The sequence below is a fragment of the Hippocampus zosterae genome, chromosome 14, assembly GCF_025434085.1.
Source record: "Hippocampus zosterae strain Florida chromosome 14, ASM2543408v3, whole genome shotgun sequence".
Taxonomy (NCBI): Eukaryota; Metazoa; Chordata; class Actinopteri; order Syngnathiformes; family Syngnathidae; genus Hippocampus; species Hippocampus zosterae.
The window spans coordinates 19,246,496-19,266,448 of NC_067464.1; the positions used below are offsets into that span (position 1 = coordinate 19,246,496).

At 44.5% G+C, this 19,953-nt stretch overlaps 1 protein-coding gene across 1 annotated transcript in view; it reads right to left on the reverse strand.

The window, feature by feature from the left end:
* Positions 1–4,616: 4,616 nt before the first annotated feature.
* The window catches only part of lrfn5a (leucine rich repeat and fibronectin type III domain containing 5a), a 186,839-nt gene continuing 171,502 nt past the window's right edge, over positions 4,617–19,953 (reverse strand). Inside the window, exons 9-10 of the mRNA XM_052085703.1 lie at positions 16,426–16,699; positions 4,617–6,431 (exon numbers count right to left, since the gene is read on the reverse strand). Of these exons, the coding sequence (XP_051941663.1) occupies positions 5,535–6,431; positions 16,426–16,699 (1,171 nt within the window). The 3' untranslated portion in view covers positions 4,617–5,534. The remainder of the gene's footprint in view (positions 6,432–16,425; positions 16,700–19,953) is intronic.

Consider the following 19,953-nt stretch of genomic DNA (forward strand, 5'->3'; position numbering starts at 1 on the left):
ATTATTCTGTTGATGTCTGTTGGCCCCATCCACCAATGAAATTTGAAACGAGGTTGATGAGGAAGGTCAATCTAATCTCAGAGGAGTTTCGCATTTTAATGGTGTTGACATGACTGAACTCATTTTTTTTTTAATTCAAATAAAAGACAACTCTTTGATTTGGGCCATTGATTGTGTGTTCGACTGTTTCAAAATTCAGACATACAATACAATACATGCTGATTTATATAGCGCTTTCACAACGGCGGCAGCTGTAACAAAGCGCTGAACAAAACAGTTAACATAAAGTAAAATAATAAACATAACATAAAACACAGACAGTCATGCAGTTCTAACCACTTTTCCATCACACGCTTTATTTTTTGAAGCAGTTTGAGATGAAAGACGAGAGAATCAAAGTGTCCTTTAACCAGAGGATCAGAGACGTCATGCTCAAAATGTGCACACGTCGGCTACAAGCTAAGTTTCAAAGTCAACAAGAAGCTGTAGCATCCATTGACGAAAAAAGAGATTGGTTCACTTCTCCTATCCCATGGAAACCCATTTCAATTCCAAGGGGCGACTCACGGTTCCAAATACGCATCGGCGCGCTGCGCCAACGCTCCTCTCTCCTCATCCTCAACTTCAGCAGCCATCCATCCAGCCACACCAACGCCGACTGTCCAACAGCGCCGACATAGCCACTGAACAAAATGGGGTTGTGAAAAATGCTGCCCATTGCAGGCTAAAAAAACACAAGCGCCCCAGGTCTGTCCAGCACCGACGGTCAATAGCGCCGACATTCCTCCCAATCAAAATCTGTGCTGACATAGTCAACAGAAGCAGAAAGATACATGATGACATGATTCTTTTTTGGACTGGATTTATATTGCAGTTAGCAAATCACACATTTACTGCCGTGGGGTTGGGGCCAATGGTACAGGTCCCTTTTATTTCAGGACATGTAGGTTTGGAATTGTATTTCTTCTAATCATAAACACCTTCATTTAAAAAGGAAATTTTGTGTCTCCTTGTACTGTCTTGGACGAATACTTAAATTGGTTTGATGATGGGAAGAATTTAAGTGTGACAAACTGAAGAAAAAAATACATCAAGATGACTCAAAACAGTTTTTCACACTGTAACTAGTCAGGTTCACAGCCAACGGACCATCAATGCAGCCTTTAATCATTCAGGCTTGGGCGGACAAAAAAAAAAAAAAGAAGAGGACACTCGGCGGGCCCAACCTTGACATACTTAAATGATACTCAAAGATGCTGGACTCTTAATAATTTTAAAGTAGGGCTGTTGTTAGAAGAATCTATTAGCAAAATTGTATCATGTTTAAAGTTTCGGTTAATTTGGGCATGTCTGGACATGCTCAGCACAGAGGTGTCGGCCGTTTGGGCGGAGGGCCTTTTTCTTGAGTAATCACGTCAAAGCAAGGGGGGGCGAAGGCTAGATTCAATCACAGAGTGGGAATAAACAAATTGGGAACAAAGAGTTGTTGAATACCAAAAGACAGTTTGGGAACAGCTGTCGCGCCCAGGTGGACATTAGTCATCAGCCAAGTCTGTGACTTGTGTATTCGGGTAGATCAGATCACTACCGAGGGGCCGGACCGGGGGGTGCGGTATGCTAATCTCTGGGGCAGGGTCTTTCTTGTATTTTGCAATAAAAGTTCGAACCGGCTGAGAGGGAGCCGAGTGTGATCGCGGAGCAACAACCGTCGTTCGCTCTCAGAGGTCCGCTCCCGCCGATATTGAAGACAATTTTCCTGTGTGCCGAGTCGTTTCTTTAACTTTGTCTGAGAAAATCTCTGACAGCTGTATGATATTGGAAAAACGTACAATCCGAGTGTTTTGATTGCAGATTAACATGTAACCAAAAGAAATGGCATCATGCAGAGACGTTTGATTGTTTTACCGAAGGGGTTGGGGCGGACTGGCACGGGAGCGCTTTAAAAGGATTAGGACGGACTGATACGAAGGACGGCCCCGCAAAATAGGATAAAATGCCCATCTCTGGCCATGATCACAATGACAGTATTTTTTTTCAATACATTGTGCAGCCCTAATAATTCAGGAAAATTCCAAGCTCCAATTTATAGGCGGCCTCAGACTTCAATGAATCACACCTTTTTGTCAAGTCAAGTCAAGTCAACAGTATTTTTTGGTGCTTGCACACAAATTTCCAGGTTAAATATAACGGATGTGTCACAAGTGTCAACGGCAGAATGTGTTAGCCGAAAGGTCAGATACGTTAAAAGAAGGCCTGGGTGTGAACATCCCAAGAGAACTCACTGATTGTCCGAAGTGGTACTTGAAGTCGAAAGCAGGGGGGAAAAATTGTGCTGATGTAGTTTGCATGGAACATACCAACTGTTAACTTTGGTATCTCATATTCACAGTCCAGTTTGCAGCACTTTTTAACCACTGCATACAGTATGTTTAACAATTTAATTATGGAGAAAGCAAAATCTACTTTTCCATCTATCTGTCCATCTCCTTTTTAACGGGTAGCTAGAAACTGTATTGAAATACATCCTAAAAGTAACCCTCTCAGCCCTGCTAATGTGACCATGTTTCGACAATTATTTTATGATACATTCATGCTGTCTTTTAATTCCGCTTGATTTCTCTCCCGAAATGCATCAGATCGATGCTTATATACTTATAACTGCAGGGTGTAAGATGCTGGCAGGGAAAGCCTACATGGAATGCCATAACCAGGTGCCTGGCATAGTCTACCGAAACATCTGTGCGGAGTATGGCCTGGAAACCCCAAGGTCAAAATGGGAAACATCTCCGAAGGTGGTGGAGAATGACAGAGCGAAGATCCTGTGGGACTTCCAGATCCAGACTGACAAGATGGTAATGGCGAACCAACCAGATATCGTGATCATAGATAAAGGACAGAGGAAAGCCCTTGTAGTGGATGTAGCGGTCCCAAGTGATGGAAACATCAGAAAGAAGGAACACGAGAAACTCGAGAAATACCAAGGGCTCAGAGAGGAGCTGGAGAGAGCCTGGAAGGTAAAGGTGACAGTCGTGCCTGTGGTGGTCGGAGCACTCGGGGCAGTGACCCCCAAATTAGATGAGTGGTTGCAACAGATCCCGGGAACAACATCGGACATCTCAGTCCAGAAATGTGCAGTGCTTGGAACAGCAAGGATACTGCGCAGAATGAGGGGGTGAGACGAGCAATTTATATATATATATATATATATATATATAATTTATGTGTGTGTGTGTGTGTGTGTGTGTGTGTGTAAAACATTCTAAATCTGCTTACGAGGGTCCCCCAAAATTGGTCATATTCCACTTATCTTTTCCACCCCTGACCCAGTTTCATGCCTGCTTATTTTCAGTTACTAAGGAAATTTTGGGCCATAAAAATAAAAATTTCTTCAAGGTTCCAGTTACCTATTTTTTGTTTTGAAATTAAAAAAAAACTTATGTCCTTTTAAACAGGTGTTTAAGATAATTTGGATTGGAAATGAGCAAGATACTCTTTTTTAAGCTATTTTCGTTTGTCACAAATGATATCGAGCAAGCGATTTTAATCATTAATATTCATTATATCAATAAGCTTTGTTCCGATCGCTGTTTGATTTAACATAATAAAGAAGACATCTTTCCTGTGATCGATTCATTCCCACTATGTGGTTACCGTCTGGCCACCGAGTCTCTTTATTCTGATCTGTTCATTCTGGGTGAAATGCAACGGTCTGTCGGTGGAATTGTGGCCAGCCACAATTCATTTTGAGGCGGACACGGCAGAGTGCTGGCCCAGGAGAAAAAAAATGTCTTCCCCCGCACCCCCGCTTCTTCTTGTCCTTCATTATGATGCCTAGTAGCCTCATGGCCGCCGAGCAAGCCCTCTGAGGGGAAGAGTGAACAGTGTTACCGAAGCCACGTTCCCTGGCCGGTTCTCAGTGGATGCTGTACTATGATGATTTTTGTTGTGGTGGTTGGTTCAACAAACACAACACAATTCTGGGTCTGAAATGCTTTGGAGTTTCTCCAAAAATAAATTCAAGCGGCTTAATTCCTCAACTCCTCTGAGAGTGGCAGCTGTTGAACATAATTTTGGTCCGTTGTTGCCACTCGGCCATTTTTATTGAGTTGAGCAACAATTTAGCAACCACAAACTGGGCCAACACTTGAATAACGTTTCATGAATGTATGGAACAGCGTTGCCAAACTCCGATCTGCTCGTCTTTGCTTTTCAAAGGTTATTGCAGGCGAATGGCAAATCACATTGCTGTCGAACCATGTCACGGGAACATTTTGAGTCACGTATGAAAGCGTAAACATTTGGATTTTGATGGCATAAGACCATGAAACTTGCATGGTGAAAAACAAACAATGGTAACGACTTCAATTTTTCCAGAACTTATTCAGCGCTAATGTTGGTGGCCCACTGAAATACACAGACAGAAGTGTTTCACGAGAAAGACAAACAGCTCCGTAGCAAGCATGTGAGGTGCACAATTTAAATGCAATGTCCTTCAAACTACAGGCACAAGTGCATACATGTTCGTAACTACTCATGAAACGCTTATCTACATACTAACGGTAAAGACTGGAAATAGGAAGTAAAGACTTACTTTGTTCCAAGTATGACACGTTAAATTTTCACTTCAACTTTTTATTTTATTTTTTAAATTAATTTTACACAACATAACAACACAGTACATGTTGTCTTTTTCTGTACATGAACTTTTTCAGGAACACGTGACCAACCCAGGCTGAAGTATATCAATGTCAGCAAAAAGCTTTCCTTTTTTTTCATATATATTCTTCCCTTTAAAAAATATCAATTTCATAAGAGTCTCCATAAAGTCTCCATTTGAGATTTAGTCGGTATGCCAAGAAACATCACCTATTCCTCAGTGGGTCAAGAAAGGCTGTGTGAAAACTTTTGTCTTTCTCTGTCCGAGAGCTACTTCCAGTTAGAGAATCGTTGTGCAAAAGAAGGCACCGACTGCGATCTCTTGCCACTGTGTGGTCACACACTTGCTCTTAGGTATGAACTCGAGGATGGTGGACATGAAAAATGCATGTTTTTTTTCCTTTTTTTTTTCCCCCAGTGAGAATTCCCTTTTTTTTTGTGTTAATTGCAGATCGAGTGAAAATGATGTGGTGAGCCCATTGTCTTGTATTCTTTTGTGCTATAAAGTGGAACCAACAGGACAAGTCGAGGACGCAACGAGACGAGGCAAGATATCCACTTGCTGAATGATCGACTTTGAAACAGACACCAAAGTGTCAAAGTGGAAACAAAAACTCTGAGAACAAATCGCTGTGAAACTTCAACCCCCGCAACCCCCCCAAAAAAATGCTCGAAAAAGAATTCGCCTTGTCCCTTTGTACTTGCTCGCACGCAAAATTTAGAAATCTTCACACGCTAAGAAAAACAATGCACGTTGTTTCATGTTGCGGCCTCCACTCACGCGCAGACAAACGCAACCCAGACATACGCACACCCAAAATAACAAACCAAAAACAAAACAACAATAGATAATGTGTACTTTGTTGTCTGGTTTAAATTTAAACCGTGCTTTCCAAGATCCAATCAGAATCACAGCGCCCTCTGTCAGAATCTCCCTCCCCTTCTTTGAAGAGGACCATTCCACTCATTGATTGGCTCCTTTTGTCCCGCACGGTGCGTCCTAATTTTGGCGCTCCTGCACTCCCTCGATGGTACGAGAGAGTCTTTGAGCCTCCTTCACTGAGGGAATATCGCCTCCTCGGCCGGCTCCTCCCTCCGTCCTCCACAGGGAGAGTCTGGTACTTGGCAGCGGAGGAGGTGTGGGCGCAAGGAGCCCGGCGCAAAATGGGTGTGTCTCGATAGCGGGCAGAGGGAAGTGGATTCGGGCTGGCGTTGGGAGGAGGCCAGGCTTGGTTCAGTGAGGTGGAATTGTTACGGTTGGTGTTGAGGGTATCGAGAGGAGCCGAATGAGGGGGCAGAGTGGAAGAGGTGGTCGAGGCAGAAGTGGAAGGAGGGCGAGGGGACGCATTAGGGAGATTCTCCAGGGGAGCTGAGGGGTTTGAGCAAGCCGGGTTTGGTTTACTTGGAGCGGGTTTACGCTTTGGCCTGCCTAGTGAGCTGCTGGCAGTGGCCGAGGAGAGACTCGCTCGAGGTCTCTCCTCAGCCACTTTCACCTGTTCTTCGGCTCCAATCGTCGTCCAATGCTGGCTGAGAACAGATGTGTCTGTCGAGCAATCCGGCAGAGAAGAATTGGATGAAAGAGTTGTCGCATCCTTCCCTCCCCCTGCTCCGCTCCTCTTCTTTGAGCCTCCAGACAGGTCCTCTAATCCAATCGAGCCGTGCTTGGAGGTGCTGGGAGTCACGCTGCACCTCTGAGACTGCTGCCCGTTTGTCTGAGAGTGAACGTTAGTCATCGACATTGACATGCCTTTAACACCGTCTCCTGGGTTACACACCTGTGGGGCATGAAACACAGAAAAACTGTCAGCATTTGTCTCCCATATACACTCATGGGACAGATTATTATCTACGCCACAAAAAAAAAAAGAATAAAATGACACTCAATTTTGAGTGACACTCTCGGAAACAAATTGGTGTTCAGTTCAATTGTGGGTAGAATCTAGAACTGCATTTTACTTTATACACCATCCTCTAGTTACAATTCAATAATTCAATTCAATTTTGGTCCGATGACTTTCTTGTGAAATAAATATTTTCAGTCGCAACAGGAAAGAGGGGGGCTTACATGCTCCTACACATCTGGGACACACAGCGGCAAGGGGCTGCTTCGCAGCCTCAACTGGGTCGGGGAGAATTGTTTTGAAGGTTTTCCGCCATGGTCAACTGTTTTCTAGACATGTCGTAAGGAAGCAGTGACAGCTCAGACGAAGGCTGAAGCGACAGCCGAAACGGTCAGCTCTGTAAGCGTTTTTTTTTCTTAAGTTATTTCATGAGGATTTGGCACGGTTTGGTGTCATGATCATATCAAACGACACTCATTAATATTAGGTGGGATGTCCTGATTATTTCTTTGTACCAGATTTGTAAATTTCCCCATTGTGGGACAAATAAAGGATATCTTATCTTATTAACTTTATTTTGAGAATTTGCAGAATCAATAATAAGAAAAAAAGAGATCCCCTCCACATCAAAATGATCTCATTTGTCTGATTTTTTCATTTTTATGTGAATAAAAATATACTAACATGATACTTTTTTAACGACTATAAGTATAGTGCAGCAGTGGTTAAAACCAAGAAAGCAAAAAAATATGTTTATGGCATTTGATTGGTGCAACACACACACACACACAAATAATGGAGACAAATTCGGGTTAAAGATCCTCTCTTAAATCGGCACACTAAAATCTAAACAACATAAATCTTATATCGCAGCTCTATTGCTGTCATGGCTTATTCAGAGCGCCTCTTTGATCGACTCAATAAAATAGTTTTGTTTTCCAGTCTCTGTGCGGGACAATATTCTATCTTTATTTTTTCAACTTTACAGTACGACAGCAACAACACACTTCACAGATTTCCATTGACGTGAACACTCAGCTGTACAGCCAAGACCAGTCACCTCCTGACCGGAACTTATGAATTCATAGCGGCCGGCCGTGCATGGCCGCACAGAGACTGGACAAAAAAAAAAAAATCAATTTTATTGAGTCGATCAAAGAGGCGCTCTGAATAAGCCATGACAGCAATAGAGCTGCGATTTTCATCAGCGGATTAAATCGTAGGAGCGGACCGTTTGTTTACGATGTTCACCTACATCTGGGAGGAGAGATTCAAGCTTGTTCCCAGGGTGGTATTAAAAAGACAAATTGTGGAGTTGTTGGAAAGAAAACACTTTAGCCAAAGACGGGACCGCATTGTTGAAGAGAAACAAACTCAGGAACAACAATTGGACTTGTCGTCATGATGTAATCATGAGCTGTATATTTAATCAGTTGGTTTCACTAATTTGTGTGGCAGCTCGTCAAAATATTGTTTAAGTCAAACTGGCCCGTCACACACACAAAAAAAAAGGGAAAGTTGGTTAAGAGCACGGTGACATATTTTTTTTTGAATAGATCTCCAAAGGTGCGTTGAGTTATATGCACAGTTTTCTGCATGCATTCATTTTCATGGCTTTATTTAAGTGAGAAAAAAAAATGTTGTCCTTCAAAGTGCCTTCAAACCAGAGGGTTCCACAAATCTTGACTGGCTGACTCCATGTTGCGTCCGCTGGTGTGTGGATTTAAAAGCCACAAGTCTCAGGGAGACATTTCTTTGATTTGGAGAAACCGTCAGCTGTCAATGAGTCACGCTTTGGATGTTCATTTCCAGTTCAGTGGGTGTGTCATAAATCTGGATGGGAGACTTATTCATAAAAAGTGTGCAAGCCCGCGCGCATTGGAAAAAAAAATATATATATAATCCTTCCAAAATAGATCTTCGCAAATGGTTAATGAATCGATTTCAAATGTACGGTGCAACATTCCAGCAGTAGAACTACAGCATTCCACTTCTAAGAGGACACCAAAATCCCATTTCAGGTTAGTGCAGAAATAACTCATCGAGTATGCAAATTTATGGAATTTAAAAGTTGCTACTGCCCTCTTGTTGCTTTCCAAATAAAAAGACTTCCAAAAAACAGCCGGTTTACAGGGAAGACACTCTGCTTTGGTCCAAATCTATTAAAACTGCAGCCAGATTCGGCTTCTCTTTCAAGTGTTGCTCAGAGTTATGTTACACGATGTGACACACTCAATACCGATGATTCCCAACCTTTATTGGGCCAAAGCACATATTTTAACTTCACACGGCACACCACCAAACAAAATTGTTACGATAAGAGGATAGATATGTCCATTTCTGTTTCCCAACTAATAGAAGATCATTTACAGTGATCCATCGCGATATCACGCTTCATTCATCGTGGCTGTAGTACATCACTTTTTTTTTTCTCAAACCACTACATTCAGAAAAAAAAATACTGAACGATTCCACGGTTTTGTACTACGTGCCAGAAGGCAGCAGCACGTTTCTCTTTGCCTCCTACTCATTGATACCAATTAATTGTCTGATCATAAACACATCGGCTGCGCGGGGATATCTGGCCACAGGAATTAGCTGCAGGCTAAAAGCGGCTATACCGCCAGAGCGTAAAGTGACGGCCGCCTTCTAGCCCATCAACACAAGTCGCTTCGCCTCTCTCAGAAGGCAATGCTGATGAATGTTAATGACTGTATAAAGCTTTATAATTAAAGATTTAAGTAAATATGTGTCCTGCTGTCGTCTTTGTCTCAAATATATAAAGTGTAATCACTGGATATTTTAAACATGTGGTCTTTCTGTCACTTTAAGTTGCCGGCATAGATAGAGGGACAAAGATACATAATGTGTTGTTGTTGTATACATTTTCTGACCAATGCTGTGGACTTTGATAATTTCCCACGACACACCATTAGAACTCTCATGGCATACAAATGTACCTCGGCACACTGGTTGGGAATCACTAATCTACTCACACCGAATCCTGTCACACTCGCAATGTGGCATATCTGGGAGCCTTGTGTAATATAAAAGTAAGGTATTGCTGGTCCATTCGCTTTTATATTGATACCTCTGTGCTATTTATACCAACCTCTGTGTACCTCTGTCTCTTTGTGAACATTAAACATGTGAAAACATTCTATGTACAGTGAACCTTCATTTATCACGGGGGTTACATTCCAAAAAGAACCCGTGATAGGCGAAATCCGTGAAGTAGTCTGGTTTATTTTTTACAGTTATGATACAATACTGAACTATGCATACAATGCAGAGGTAGTTGCTCTAAGACTGCAAGGGAAGCTCAGCTTCCCCTAAAATGTCAAAATCAAATATGTGTGCAGGTACAATTGTGTGGACATGTCATTGACTAAATATGCGCTACAATGCGCTCAACTTTTGTTCTGAAACAGCTTCTTATTACTGGTTACGATGCGACTCTCTCAGTGGCGGGCCGTGCATTTCAACCTTAGACCTTCAGTGACGTCACATACATTAACACAATACAGGATAGGCTCGTCAAGCAGCACTTAATTTCAGGAGCATTTAAAACCAACAAGTATGCATTCACAATTCAGAGCAGGAAACTAAATTTATAGAAAAAGATGATTTAAAAATACTAACTAAAATGCCACCCAAATTACGCTGTGTGATCTTAAACAAGTCTGTCCAATAAATTGCGCAATGTCGCAGTTTCATATAAGACAATAATAGCAAAACAAACTATTCTTTGAAAATAATATAAACAGATCATTTGCATTTTGAGAATAGGCTATACAACAGCAAATAACTGACGATGTTGAGTAGCTGAGATTGAACGAACTTTAGTGCACGAAGGTGACCACAGTGCTGCATTATAATTTGCAGGTGAGCAGATTTATTTGATACATTTTTGTATCTTTGTCATTTTATTTCGTTAACATTAATCTAATACTGACGAAATAAAATGACAAGAACAAATGTAAAATAAAATTAATTTACTCACCAATGTAGCGCCTGTTCACTGTGCTGCACACCTATGCGAGTGTTCCCAAACGTTTTTAAACGCGCCATAGTTTAAAAAATGTGCCATAGGCTGGAAGTGCCCAGCCGTGCTCTGATGTTTCCTTGCTGCCTTGGTAAAACAACTTAAATGGGTAAATCCAGTGTGGCTCCAAACATCAAATTATTCCGTTGCAAGCAATAGGCATTCCCAGCAATACAATTTGCAGCGTTTCTCAGAGGCTGTGAGCCACGGGTACCATTGATAATTGCTCGTCTGAAAATGACGAACAAACCCTTTTCCTTGCTGGGACAGGCTAGCTAGCGCAGGAGTTGGGCGACCTCTTCGCACAATATCCAGCTTTTCGTGGAAGGTCCGTCTTGAAAATTATGAAGAAAGTAGTTCAGCAACCAGATCAACGTCTTCTTCTTCGGCCGTTTTGGGTTAAAATGCAGTGATAGCTGGCGCGAATCCAATCACCGAACGCGCACGTCAAGGCATTCTACCTGGCCCCGGTGCGCAGACTCGTGATCTGATTGGCTATTGCAACCTGACTGTGCCCGTTCATTTTCAGCGCACAGGGGCCTGCTCTGTTTAATCTGAAGGCCCCGAGCAAATTTTATTTACCTGCCAACACAAGCTAGCTGAAATATGATTGGATAAAAAATCTACCATAATAAGTGGCTTTCAATGTTATTTAAAATAACATTGTAAGCCACTCGACTAAGTGGAAATAATATGACGTAAAGAATGCAGAGAATAATTTTGTTTACATATTTATGAAAATAAAATAACAGGAATTAAATGTATGTTATTGTAATGAATGTTTAGGCAGCAGAGAAGGCCTTGCTGGCCCTGAGGGTCTGCCACTGGACTCTCTTCTCATCATTCCCGCAGCTTCACTGTGCTTTAAACTGTGTGGCCGCGGAGCGTCTACAGCTCGGATGCTGGGCGTTTAGAGAGTTCAGAGCCCCAATGCATTGAAACGAGACGAGTCTTTGGATAAATGCTGATTTTGTCCCGCCCATCGGACGCTCAGCGTCTCTAGGAGTCTATGGACAGTGAGTGTTTATAGGCTTGCCCGGACGCTCAGCTTTTCTGCATGATGATTGGATGATCTGTTTGAGGCTGAATCTCTTTTTGAGTGACAGCGAAATGAGCCAATCACTGATTTTATGGTGAAGACATCCTTTTCATTTTTTTTGAAAAGGAACAGAGAGTTGAATTCACATATAAATAAACGGACACATTTTATGATGTCGGCCGAAATTGAGCTTCCCCTCCTTGACAGACCAGCATCCGCCACTGATATAATGAAACCAAAGACCAAAAATTTGCATTGGTAAATTTGGCAAGTTGTTCAGGGACGAGGTGCGGAGAGTGTTCACGTTGGTCAGTTTCTCAGCCAATCAGAATGCACAATACAATTCACTGTTTAAAAAAAAAACATTCAAAAAACTGCACTAAAAAAAATCAGTGAAACAGCGAAGCCGCGGAAGGTGAGCCGCGTTATAGCGAGGGTTCACTGTGTATATATATTCATTCATTCATTCATTCATCTTCCGAGCCGCTTGATCCTCACTAGGGTCGCGGGGGGTGCTGGAGCCCATCCCAGCTGTCTTCGGGCATTGGCGGGGGACACCCTGAATCGGTTGCCAGCCAATCGCAGGGCACACAGAAACGAACAACCATTCGCACTCACACTCACACCTAGGGACAATTTAGAATGTTCAATCAGCCTGCCGCGCATGTTTTTGGAATGTGGGGGGAAACCGGAGCACCCGGAGAAAACCCACGCAGGCCCGGGGAGAACATGCAAACTCCACACAGGGAGGACGGAGCTGGAATCGAACCCGGTACCTCCGCACTGTGAAGCCGACGTGCTAACCACTGGACTACCGGGCCGCCTATATATATATATATATATATATATATATATATATATGCATATATATATAGCGGCTGGATAGCTCAGTTGGTAAGGCATCGGTTGGCATACGGGAGACGGTGGTTCGAATCCCGCTTGGGGCAAAAATAAGCACACAACATCATCCAGTGTGGGTCCTTGGGCAAGATCCTTCACGCTAATGCCTACCTCATACAATGATGAGAGACAATAAAACGAATGACATGCCGGCTCAGACGTCGCCCGGCCAAACAAGGTCTGCGTCAGGTGCTGGGGAACCAGAGCACCTTGATGAAAAATGGGCTACTGGAACAAAGCGGAGATGGGCGAGATGCGATAACATGTCTCTGTTGGAATGCTACTACTCAAGCAACCCTAGTCAGAGGGGTTACATGCAGAGAATGTCGGCTAAATGGTTACTTCGAAACCCACAGTCACGGTTGACCGCGAAACAACTAGTAGCTCAGTGTTCCAACATCCACAAACGGCAACTGCTGTCACAACTTGAGATTGATGAGGTACAACGCAGGTTCCATGGTGAAGGGCCCCAGGCTGCCAGATCAGAGGAGGAGGTCATACAAGAGATTGGGAGGCAAGCCCCAATGAATGCAGATGATGAGATTGGGTGGCCAGCCCCAATGAATGAAATGCTGAGCGAGGCAGCAACTGACGTGAAAGCTAAGATCATGGCGAGAATGAAAGCTGGGCAACCTAGAAACCGATTACAACGGCTATGTGAAGTACCATCTGAAAGTCTCATAGAAAGTGTGAATGCAGCACTGAGGGCGATCCCTACCGTAACGATCACAGAAACCAATGAGGTGATATACGCTTCAGCATCAGTGATCCTGGAGACTCTGGGCTATAAGAGCAACCATGGAAGCCATGAGATACGTTACCCACCATGGAAAAGACGGTTGGAGGCTAAGATCAAGGCGGCCCGGAAAGATGTGAGTCAATTGACGGAGGCCCGGAGAGGTGTGATGAAAAGGCCGATACCCGAGAGGTACATCCAGATGACCATACCTGAAGCACTCGAAACTGCCAAACAAAGGCTCCAAGCCTTGTCCAGTCGCCTAAAGCGGTACACGAAAGAGAATGAGGCCAGACGAATAAACAGGCTGTTCGCAACACAACCTGCGAAAGTGTACACTCAGTGGCAGGGTCCTAACAACAGAGCTGACCCACCAAAACTGGAAACTGAAAGGTACTGGAAAGGCATATGGGACAAGGAGGTTGCACATAACAGCAGTGCACAATGGCTGGTGACCCTGAGAGAGGAACACAGCAACCTCCCTGAACAGAACCCGGTTACCATAACAGTGGCAGACATACAGGAAAGAGTCTCAGATATGAAGAACTGGACAGCACCAGGCCCGGACATGGTCCACACCTACTGGCTAAAGAAACTCACAGCACTCCATGAGCGCCTAGCAGTACAAATGAACCAGCTGCTGAGGGATGGGACTCACCCAGAATGGCTAACCGAAGGGCGAACGATCCTGATAATGAAGGATCCCTCGAAGGGTGCAGCCCCATCCAACTATCGGCCAATAACCTGTCTCTCCACAACATGGAAGCTCATGTCAGGCATCATTGCGGCTAAGATAAGTGGACACATGGATCAATACATGAACGAAGCACAGAAGGGCATTGGTAGAGATACCAGAGGAGCCAAACATCAGCTCCTGGTTGACAGAACAGTCGCACAAGACTGCAGGTCCCGACGTACCAACCTGTGCACAGCTTGGATTGATTACAAGAAAGCCTATGACTCGATGCCACATACATGGATCACTGAATGCTTGGAGTTGTATAAAGTGAACAGGACCCTAAGAGCCTTCGTTGCGAACTCGATGAGGATGTGGAAAACCACACTTGAAGCCAATGGCAAGCCACTTACCCAAGTGTCCATCAAATGTGGCATATACCAAGGTGATGCACTCTCCCCACTGCTGTTCTGCATAGGACTGAACCCCCTAAGCCAAGTAATCACCAAGACAGGCTATGGATACCGCCTCAGAAATGGAGCTACAATCAGTCACCTCCTCTACATGGATGACATAAAGCTGTATGCTAAGAGCGAAAGGGACATAGATTCCCTGATCCACACAACCAGGATCTACAGCAGCGACATCGGGATGTCATTCGGGCTTGAGAAATGTAGTCGGATGGTGACTAAGAGAGGAAGGGTAGTCCGCACTGAAGGGGTCTCACTCCCTGAAGGAACAATAGCAGACATTGAGGACAGCTACAAGTACCTTGGTATACCACAAGCCAATGGCAACCTCGAACTGGCAACAAGGAAAGCGGCTACGGCCAAATACCTCCAGCGAGTGAGGCAAGTCCTAAGAAGCCAGCTCAATGGCAAGAATAAGACCCGGGCAATAAACAGCTATGCCCTGCCAGTGATCAGATACCCTGCAGGAATAATAAGGTGGCCAAAGGAAGAGATTCAGGGCGGCCCGGTAGTCCAGTGGTTAGCACGTCGGCTTCACAGTGCAGAGGTACCGGGTTCGATTCCAGCTCCGGCCTCCCTGTGTGGAGTTTGCATGTTCTCCCCGGGCCTGCGTGGGTTTTCTCCGGGTGCTCCGGTTTCCTCCCACATTCCAAAAACATGCATGGTAGGCTGATTGGACGCTCTAAATTGTCCCTAGGTGTGAATGTGAGCGTGGATGGTTGTTCGTCTCTGTGTGCCCTGCGATTGGCTGGCAACTGATCCAGGGTGTCCCCCCCCCCTACTGCCCGAAGACGGCTGGGATAGGCTCCAGCACCCCCCGCGACCCTAGTGAGGATTAAGCGGTCCAGAAAATGGATGGATGGATGGAAGGAAGAGATTCAGACCACGGATGTTAAGACCCGAAAGCTCCTAACCATGCATGGAGGGTTCCATCCCAAATCCAGCACCCTGAGACTGTACGCAAGCCGAAAGGATGGAGGCCGGGGACTAGTGAGTGTGAGAGCCACTGTCCAAGAAGAAACATCCAAGCTCCATGAATACATCAAGGAGAAGGCTCCAACGGATGACGTACTCAGAGAATGTCTCAGACAATGGGGAACAGAAGATGAGGCGCTGGAAGAGGGACCATCACGGGAGGACAAGCCCCTACACGGGATGTACCACAGGACCATAACTGAAGTGGCTGATCTCAAGAAGTCCTATCAGTGGTTAGAGAGGGCTGGCCTGAAGGACAGCACAGAGGCACTCATCCTGGCTGCTCAGGAGCAGGCCTTGAGCACCAGAGCCATCGAGGCCCAGATATACCACACCAGACAAGACCCAAGGTGTAGGTTGTGCAAAGAGGCACCTGAGACGATCCAACACATAACTGCAGGGTGTAAGATGCTGGCAGGGAAAGCCTACATGGAACGCCATAACCAGGTGGCTGGCATAGTCTACCGAAACATCTGTGCGGAGTATGGGCTGGAAACCCCATGGTCAAAATGGGAAACACCTCCGAAAGTGGTGGAGAATGACAGAGCGAAGATCCTGTGGGACTTCCAGATCCAGACTGACAAGATGGTAATGGCGAACCAACCAGATATCGTGATCATAGATAAAGGGCAGAGGAAAGCCGTTGTAGTGGATGTAGCGGTCCCAAGTGATGGAAACATCAGGAAGAAGGAACATGAGAAACTCGAGAAATACCAAGGGCTCAGAGAGGAGCTGGAGAGAGCCTGGAAGGTAAAGGTGACAGTCGTGCCTGTGGTGGTCGGAGCACTCGGGGCAGTGACCCCCAAACTAGATGAGTGGTTGCAACAGATCCCGGGAACAACATCGGACATCTCAGTCCAGAAATGTGCAGTGCTGGGAACAGCAAGGATACTGCGCAGAACCCTCAACCTTCCTGGCCTCTGGTAGAGGACCCGAGCTGAATGAGGGACGGACACCACCCGAGGGGTGAGATGAGGATTTTTTTTTTTTATATTATTCCCACCAAATAGCGATGAGCACAAAATTACAGGGGTAAGCAACCGCAATTAATGGCACATTATAGACAAACAGATGGTGACGGACCCACCTTGTACCGTATCATCAAGATGATGATGAAAACGAGCACAGAGGCCACTATAATGCCTCCGATGATGATGATCATCGTCCCACCGAGGAATTGGGACTGCATAAAATGGCACCTCATGTACTCGGACTCAGTGGTGAACTGCACACATCCGACCACGCGGGTTGCTGTCAGCGAGGTGATGATGTCGTCATAGATAGCGAGTACACACAGATCGTACTGGCTTCCAGCTGCTAAGTTGTTGACCAGGAAACTCTTGCTTGATGGAGGGATCATTCTGTGTAAGAAAAGAAAGGAAAGAATCCCATCATCTCAAATGACATTTAGCAAAGCAAGCATCTCCTAAAAACAATATCTGTGACCTATATAGGGTCACACAGTCCGGATCGCCACCATTGTCAAGCACTTTGTTTTGTTTCCCATTCATTTGACTGGTACGGTTGTGGGACTCAAACCTGGGGTCAGATTAATTTTATGGATGAGATAATGCTAGAAAATAATTTAGGAAAAGGTAGCCATGTTAATTTCAAAGATGTACTTTGAGTTACAGTATGTACGATGAAAAGCTCGATATTTTATGAAAATGACAAAGCATCAAGGGCGGCCCGGTGGTTGACTGCTTAGTGCGTCAACATCACAGTGCAGAGGTCGTGGGTTCAATCTCGGCTCCGGCCTCCCTGTGTGGAGTGTGCATGTTCTCCCCGTGCCTGCGTGGGTTTTCTCTGGGTACTCCGGTTTACTCCCACATTCCGAAAACATGCATGGCAGGCTGATAGAACACTCCAAATTGTCAATTGGTGTGAGTGTGAGCGCGGATGGTTGTTCGTCTCAGTGTGCCCTGCGATTGGCTGGCAACCGGTTAAAGGTATCCTCCGCCTAACACCTGAAGACAGCTGGGATAGGCTCCAGCAACCCCTACGACCCTTGTGAGGATAAAGTGGTTAGGTGGTTCAGCTCCACCTGCAAGAGTCATGCATGCACACTGATTCACAATTTAAGAACTCATAAGCCATCACTCATCTTTCTCCACTGTTGCATTTTTAACTGCACATGTACTGGAGGTGATGACAGGAACTGCAGTAAATTGTTGTGTTTCAAAGGAAATCATGAAAGAAAGCTTTCGCCTCCATAATAAAACTGTGTCACTCCAAAGACATATTTGCATGTCTTTTTAGCCTCCGCACATTCAATCTCTTACTGTACTTATTTATATTGGCTGGCAACCGATTCAGGGTGTCCCCCGCCTACTGCCCCAAGACAGCTGGGATAGGCTCCAGCACCACCCGCGACCCTAGTGAGGATCAAGCGGTTCGGAAAATGGATGGATATTTCGGTCAAGATTTAGGCTAAAAAAATGGTAAGAAATGGCTGGTCCTGAATGAGTTAATCAGTTCACATACTGTAATGGGTGCTTTGCCAACAATTTAAATTGATTATTAGACACTTGTTAATGTGGGAATTTGCCCATTCGTCCTTCAGTTTCCTTAAAATGGCTTGTCAGCTTTCCCGGATTTCCTCATTAAAATGCTAATTAAATTCCTCATTAAAACCAGTGAGGGCCAGTTCACAGCTCTTGGCCTTTTGTGCACGGAGCAGAGCAAAAGGCTGCAATGGTCAGGTTCAATATCTGCTTTCGAGTTAAGTGAAGGGCGGACGGCCTGTTAAGGTTTAGTGGTTAATATTGAGGCATTGGGCGAGGTACGCCTAGGTCATATGAGTGCGATCTGCGGAATAACTATATTGTTATAGGAGTGTGTGTCTGTGTCTGTGTGGCTCACTGTGACCATCGCTGTGAGGCCATGAATACTAAAAGGACCATCAGAAGACTGAGCTGACCAAGGCTGCTCTCCTCTGTGCTTCCCTTGACGGTTTCATCTCGATCTTTCTGCAGGTTAATGGCAGCATTGAATGCGCTCCGCTCTTACAAGCTGGTGTACCGGCAGCTTGTATTTTAAAGTCTCCTATAATTGCTGTGGCATTGGCTTTTCTTTGCAAATGTGCCATTGGGCCTACATCACAGTGGCTTATACACAGTCACATCCACAAATATGGACTAACTAGCTCAACGGTATACGGCATATGCACAGACAAAGTACTCCTGAGTGTTGAAAGCTTAGCCAGTGACTTGGCTCTTGTTTAGGCCCTCATAAAATCCCATATAACGGAGAATAACTAAAACCATCTAAATGTGTTCGGCACATTGCGTCACTCCCACACCGTTTTAAATTCCCTGTGTGTGTCTCACTCCCTGCTCGGATGTTTGTCATTGGCGGCTTCAACCACGGGGCCCCGTTCAATATGAATTGAAGTTTGTGATTGGTTGCATTTAAGGGCAAGGGCCCTTAGCTCTACATGCAGTTTTGAGCTGGGGGGAAAAAAAAAACAATTTTGTTAATTCTGAGATACGTATCTTGAATGGTAATATGTAGATGTAGGATGATGTCAAGAAATCATTCAGCTATTCAGAAAATACGACCAGTTGTAGCCGGTGTAATTGATGGGAGGAACAGAAAGAGACATTGCCAACACACACAGGTGCTTCAAACCTCATTTACATAAGATTCCCATCAATCAAACAAAATCACACCATTGTCAGATATTTTTTAATACAGTTTCAGTTTTGTTTCGTAACAAAGTTGCAATGATGAAACAAAATGCAAATGAAGTTATTCAAAATTTGTGCCTCAAGTGGAGGGCACAAGCAACTTGTTGGGCTGGCACGGCCACATTCAATATTGCATAAAGTGGCAGGTAGCTATACCCCCGCAACCCCCTCTTCCGAGCAAAACTGCATAACTGTAATGTAATGCAGTCAAAAATCTTTTTATTTTTTTTAACTGTTATTACCTGCGTCAAGCATGAACTTGTTTTGCTATTTGAATAAGAAAGGCAGTCCTAATCTCTGAATTCACTTAACAGGGTCTATGAATTTTCAAACCCAATAATGGTTTTGAGGTCCACAGATTGCCTTTCCACAGTAGTTCGCCCATAAAATATAATCTCCAGCATATAAATGAATAAATAAATTAATAACCGAAATTGATCCTTAATTGTTGAACCTGACACAATGACATCATCATCCGAGTGGACTCAGTCACTGTGACCAATTTCTTTGTGCCTGACGTGAATGCTGCTGACAACATTTGACACTCCGCAGTGGGCAGATGATTGCCTTGGCTGAGGCTATTACATTAATCTATCTACTCCGTGCCAAGCCCTCAGCCTAGGATGCCTGCGTGTGAAACATGTTAGTGTGTATTGCGGCATCATTACACTTCCATTCCGTGCAGGATATGAACAAGAGTTCATACTGCTATATGAAAATGTATTTGGTCCCTGATGGATGCATACATCTCCAATAAATATATATTTGTAATTGTGCGGGAGCTCCATTATGAGAATTTCTGCATCTGTTGCCATCAAACCTTTTCCATTTGGTAGCCTTTTTGGGTTTTTTTTCCCCCAATGGATACACACCCTCTTCTGTAGGGCTCGGTGTGTGTGTGTGCGTGTCTGTGGTGCGTTTATCAC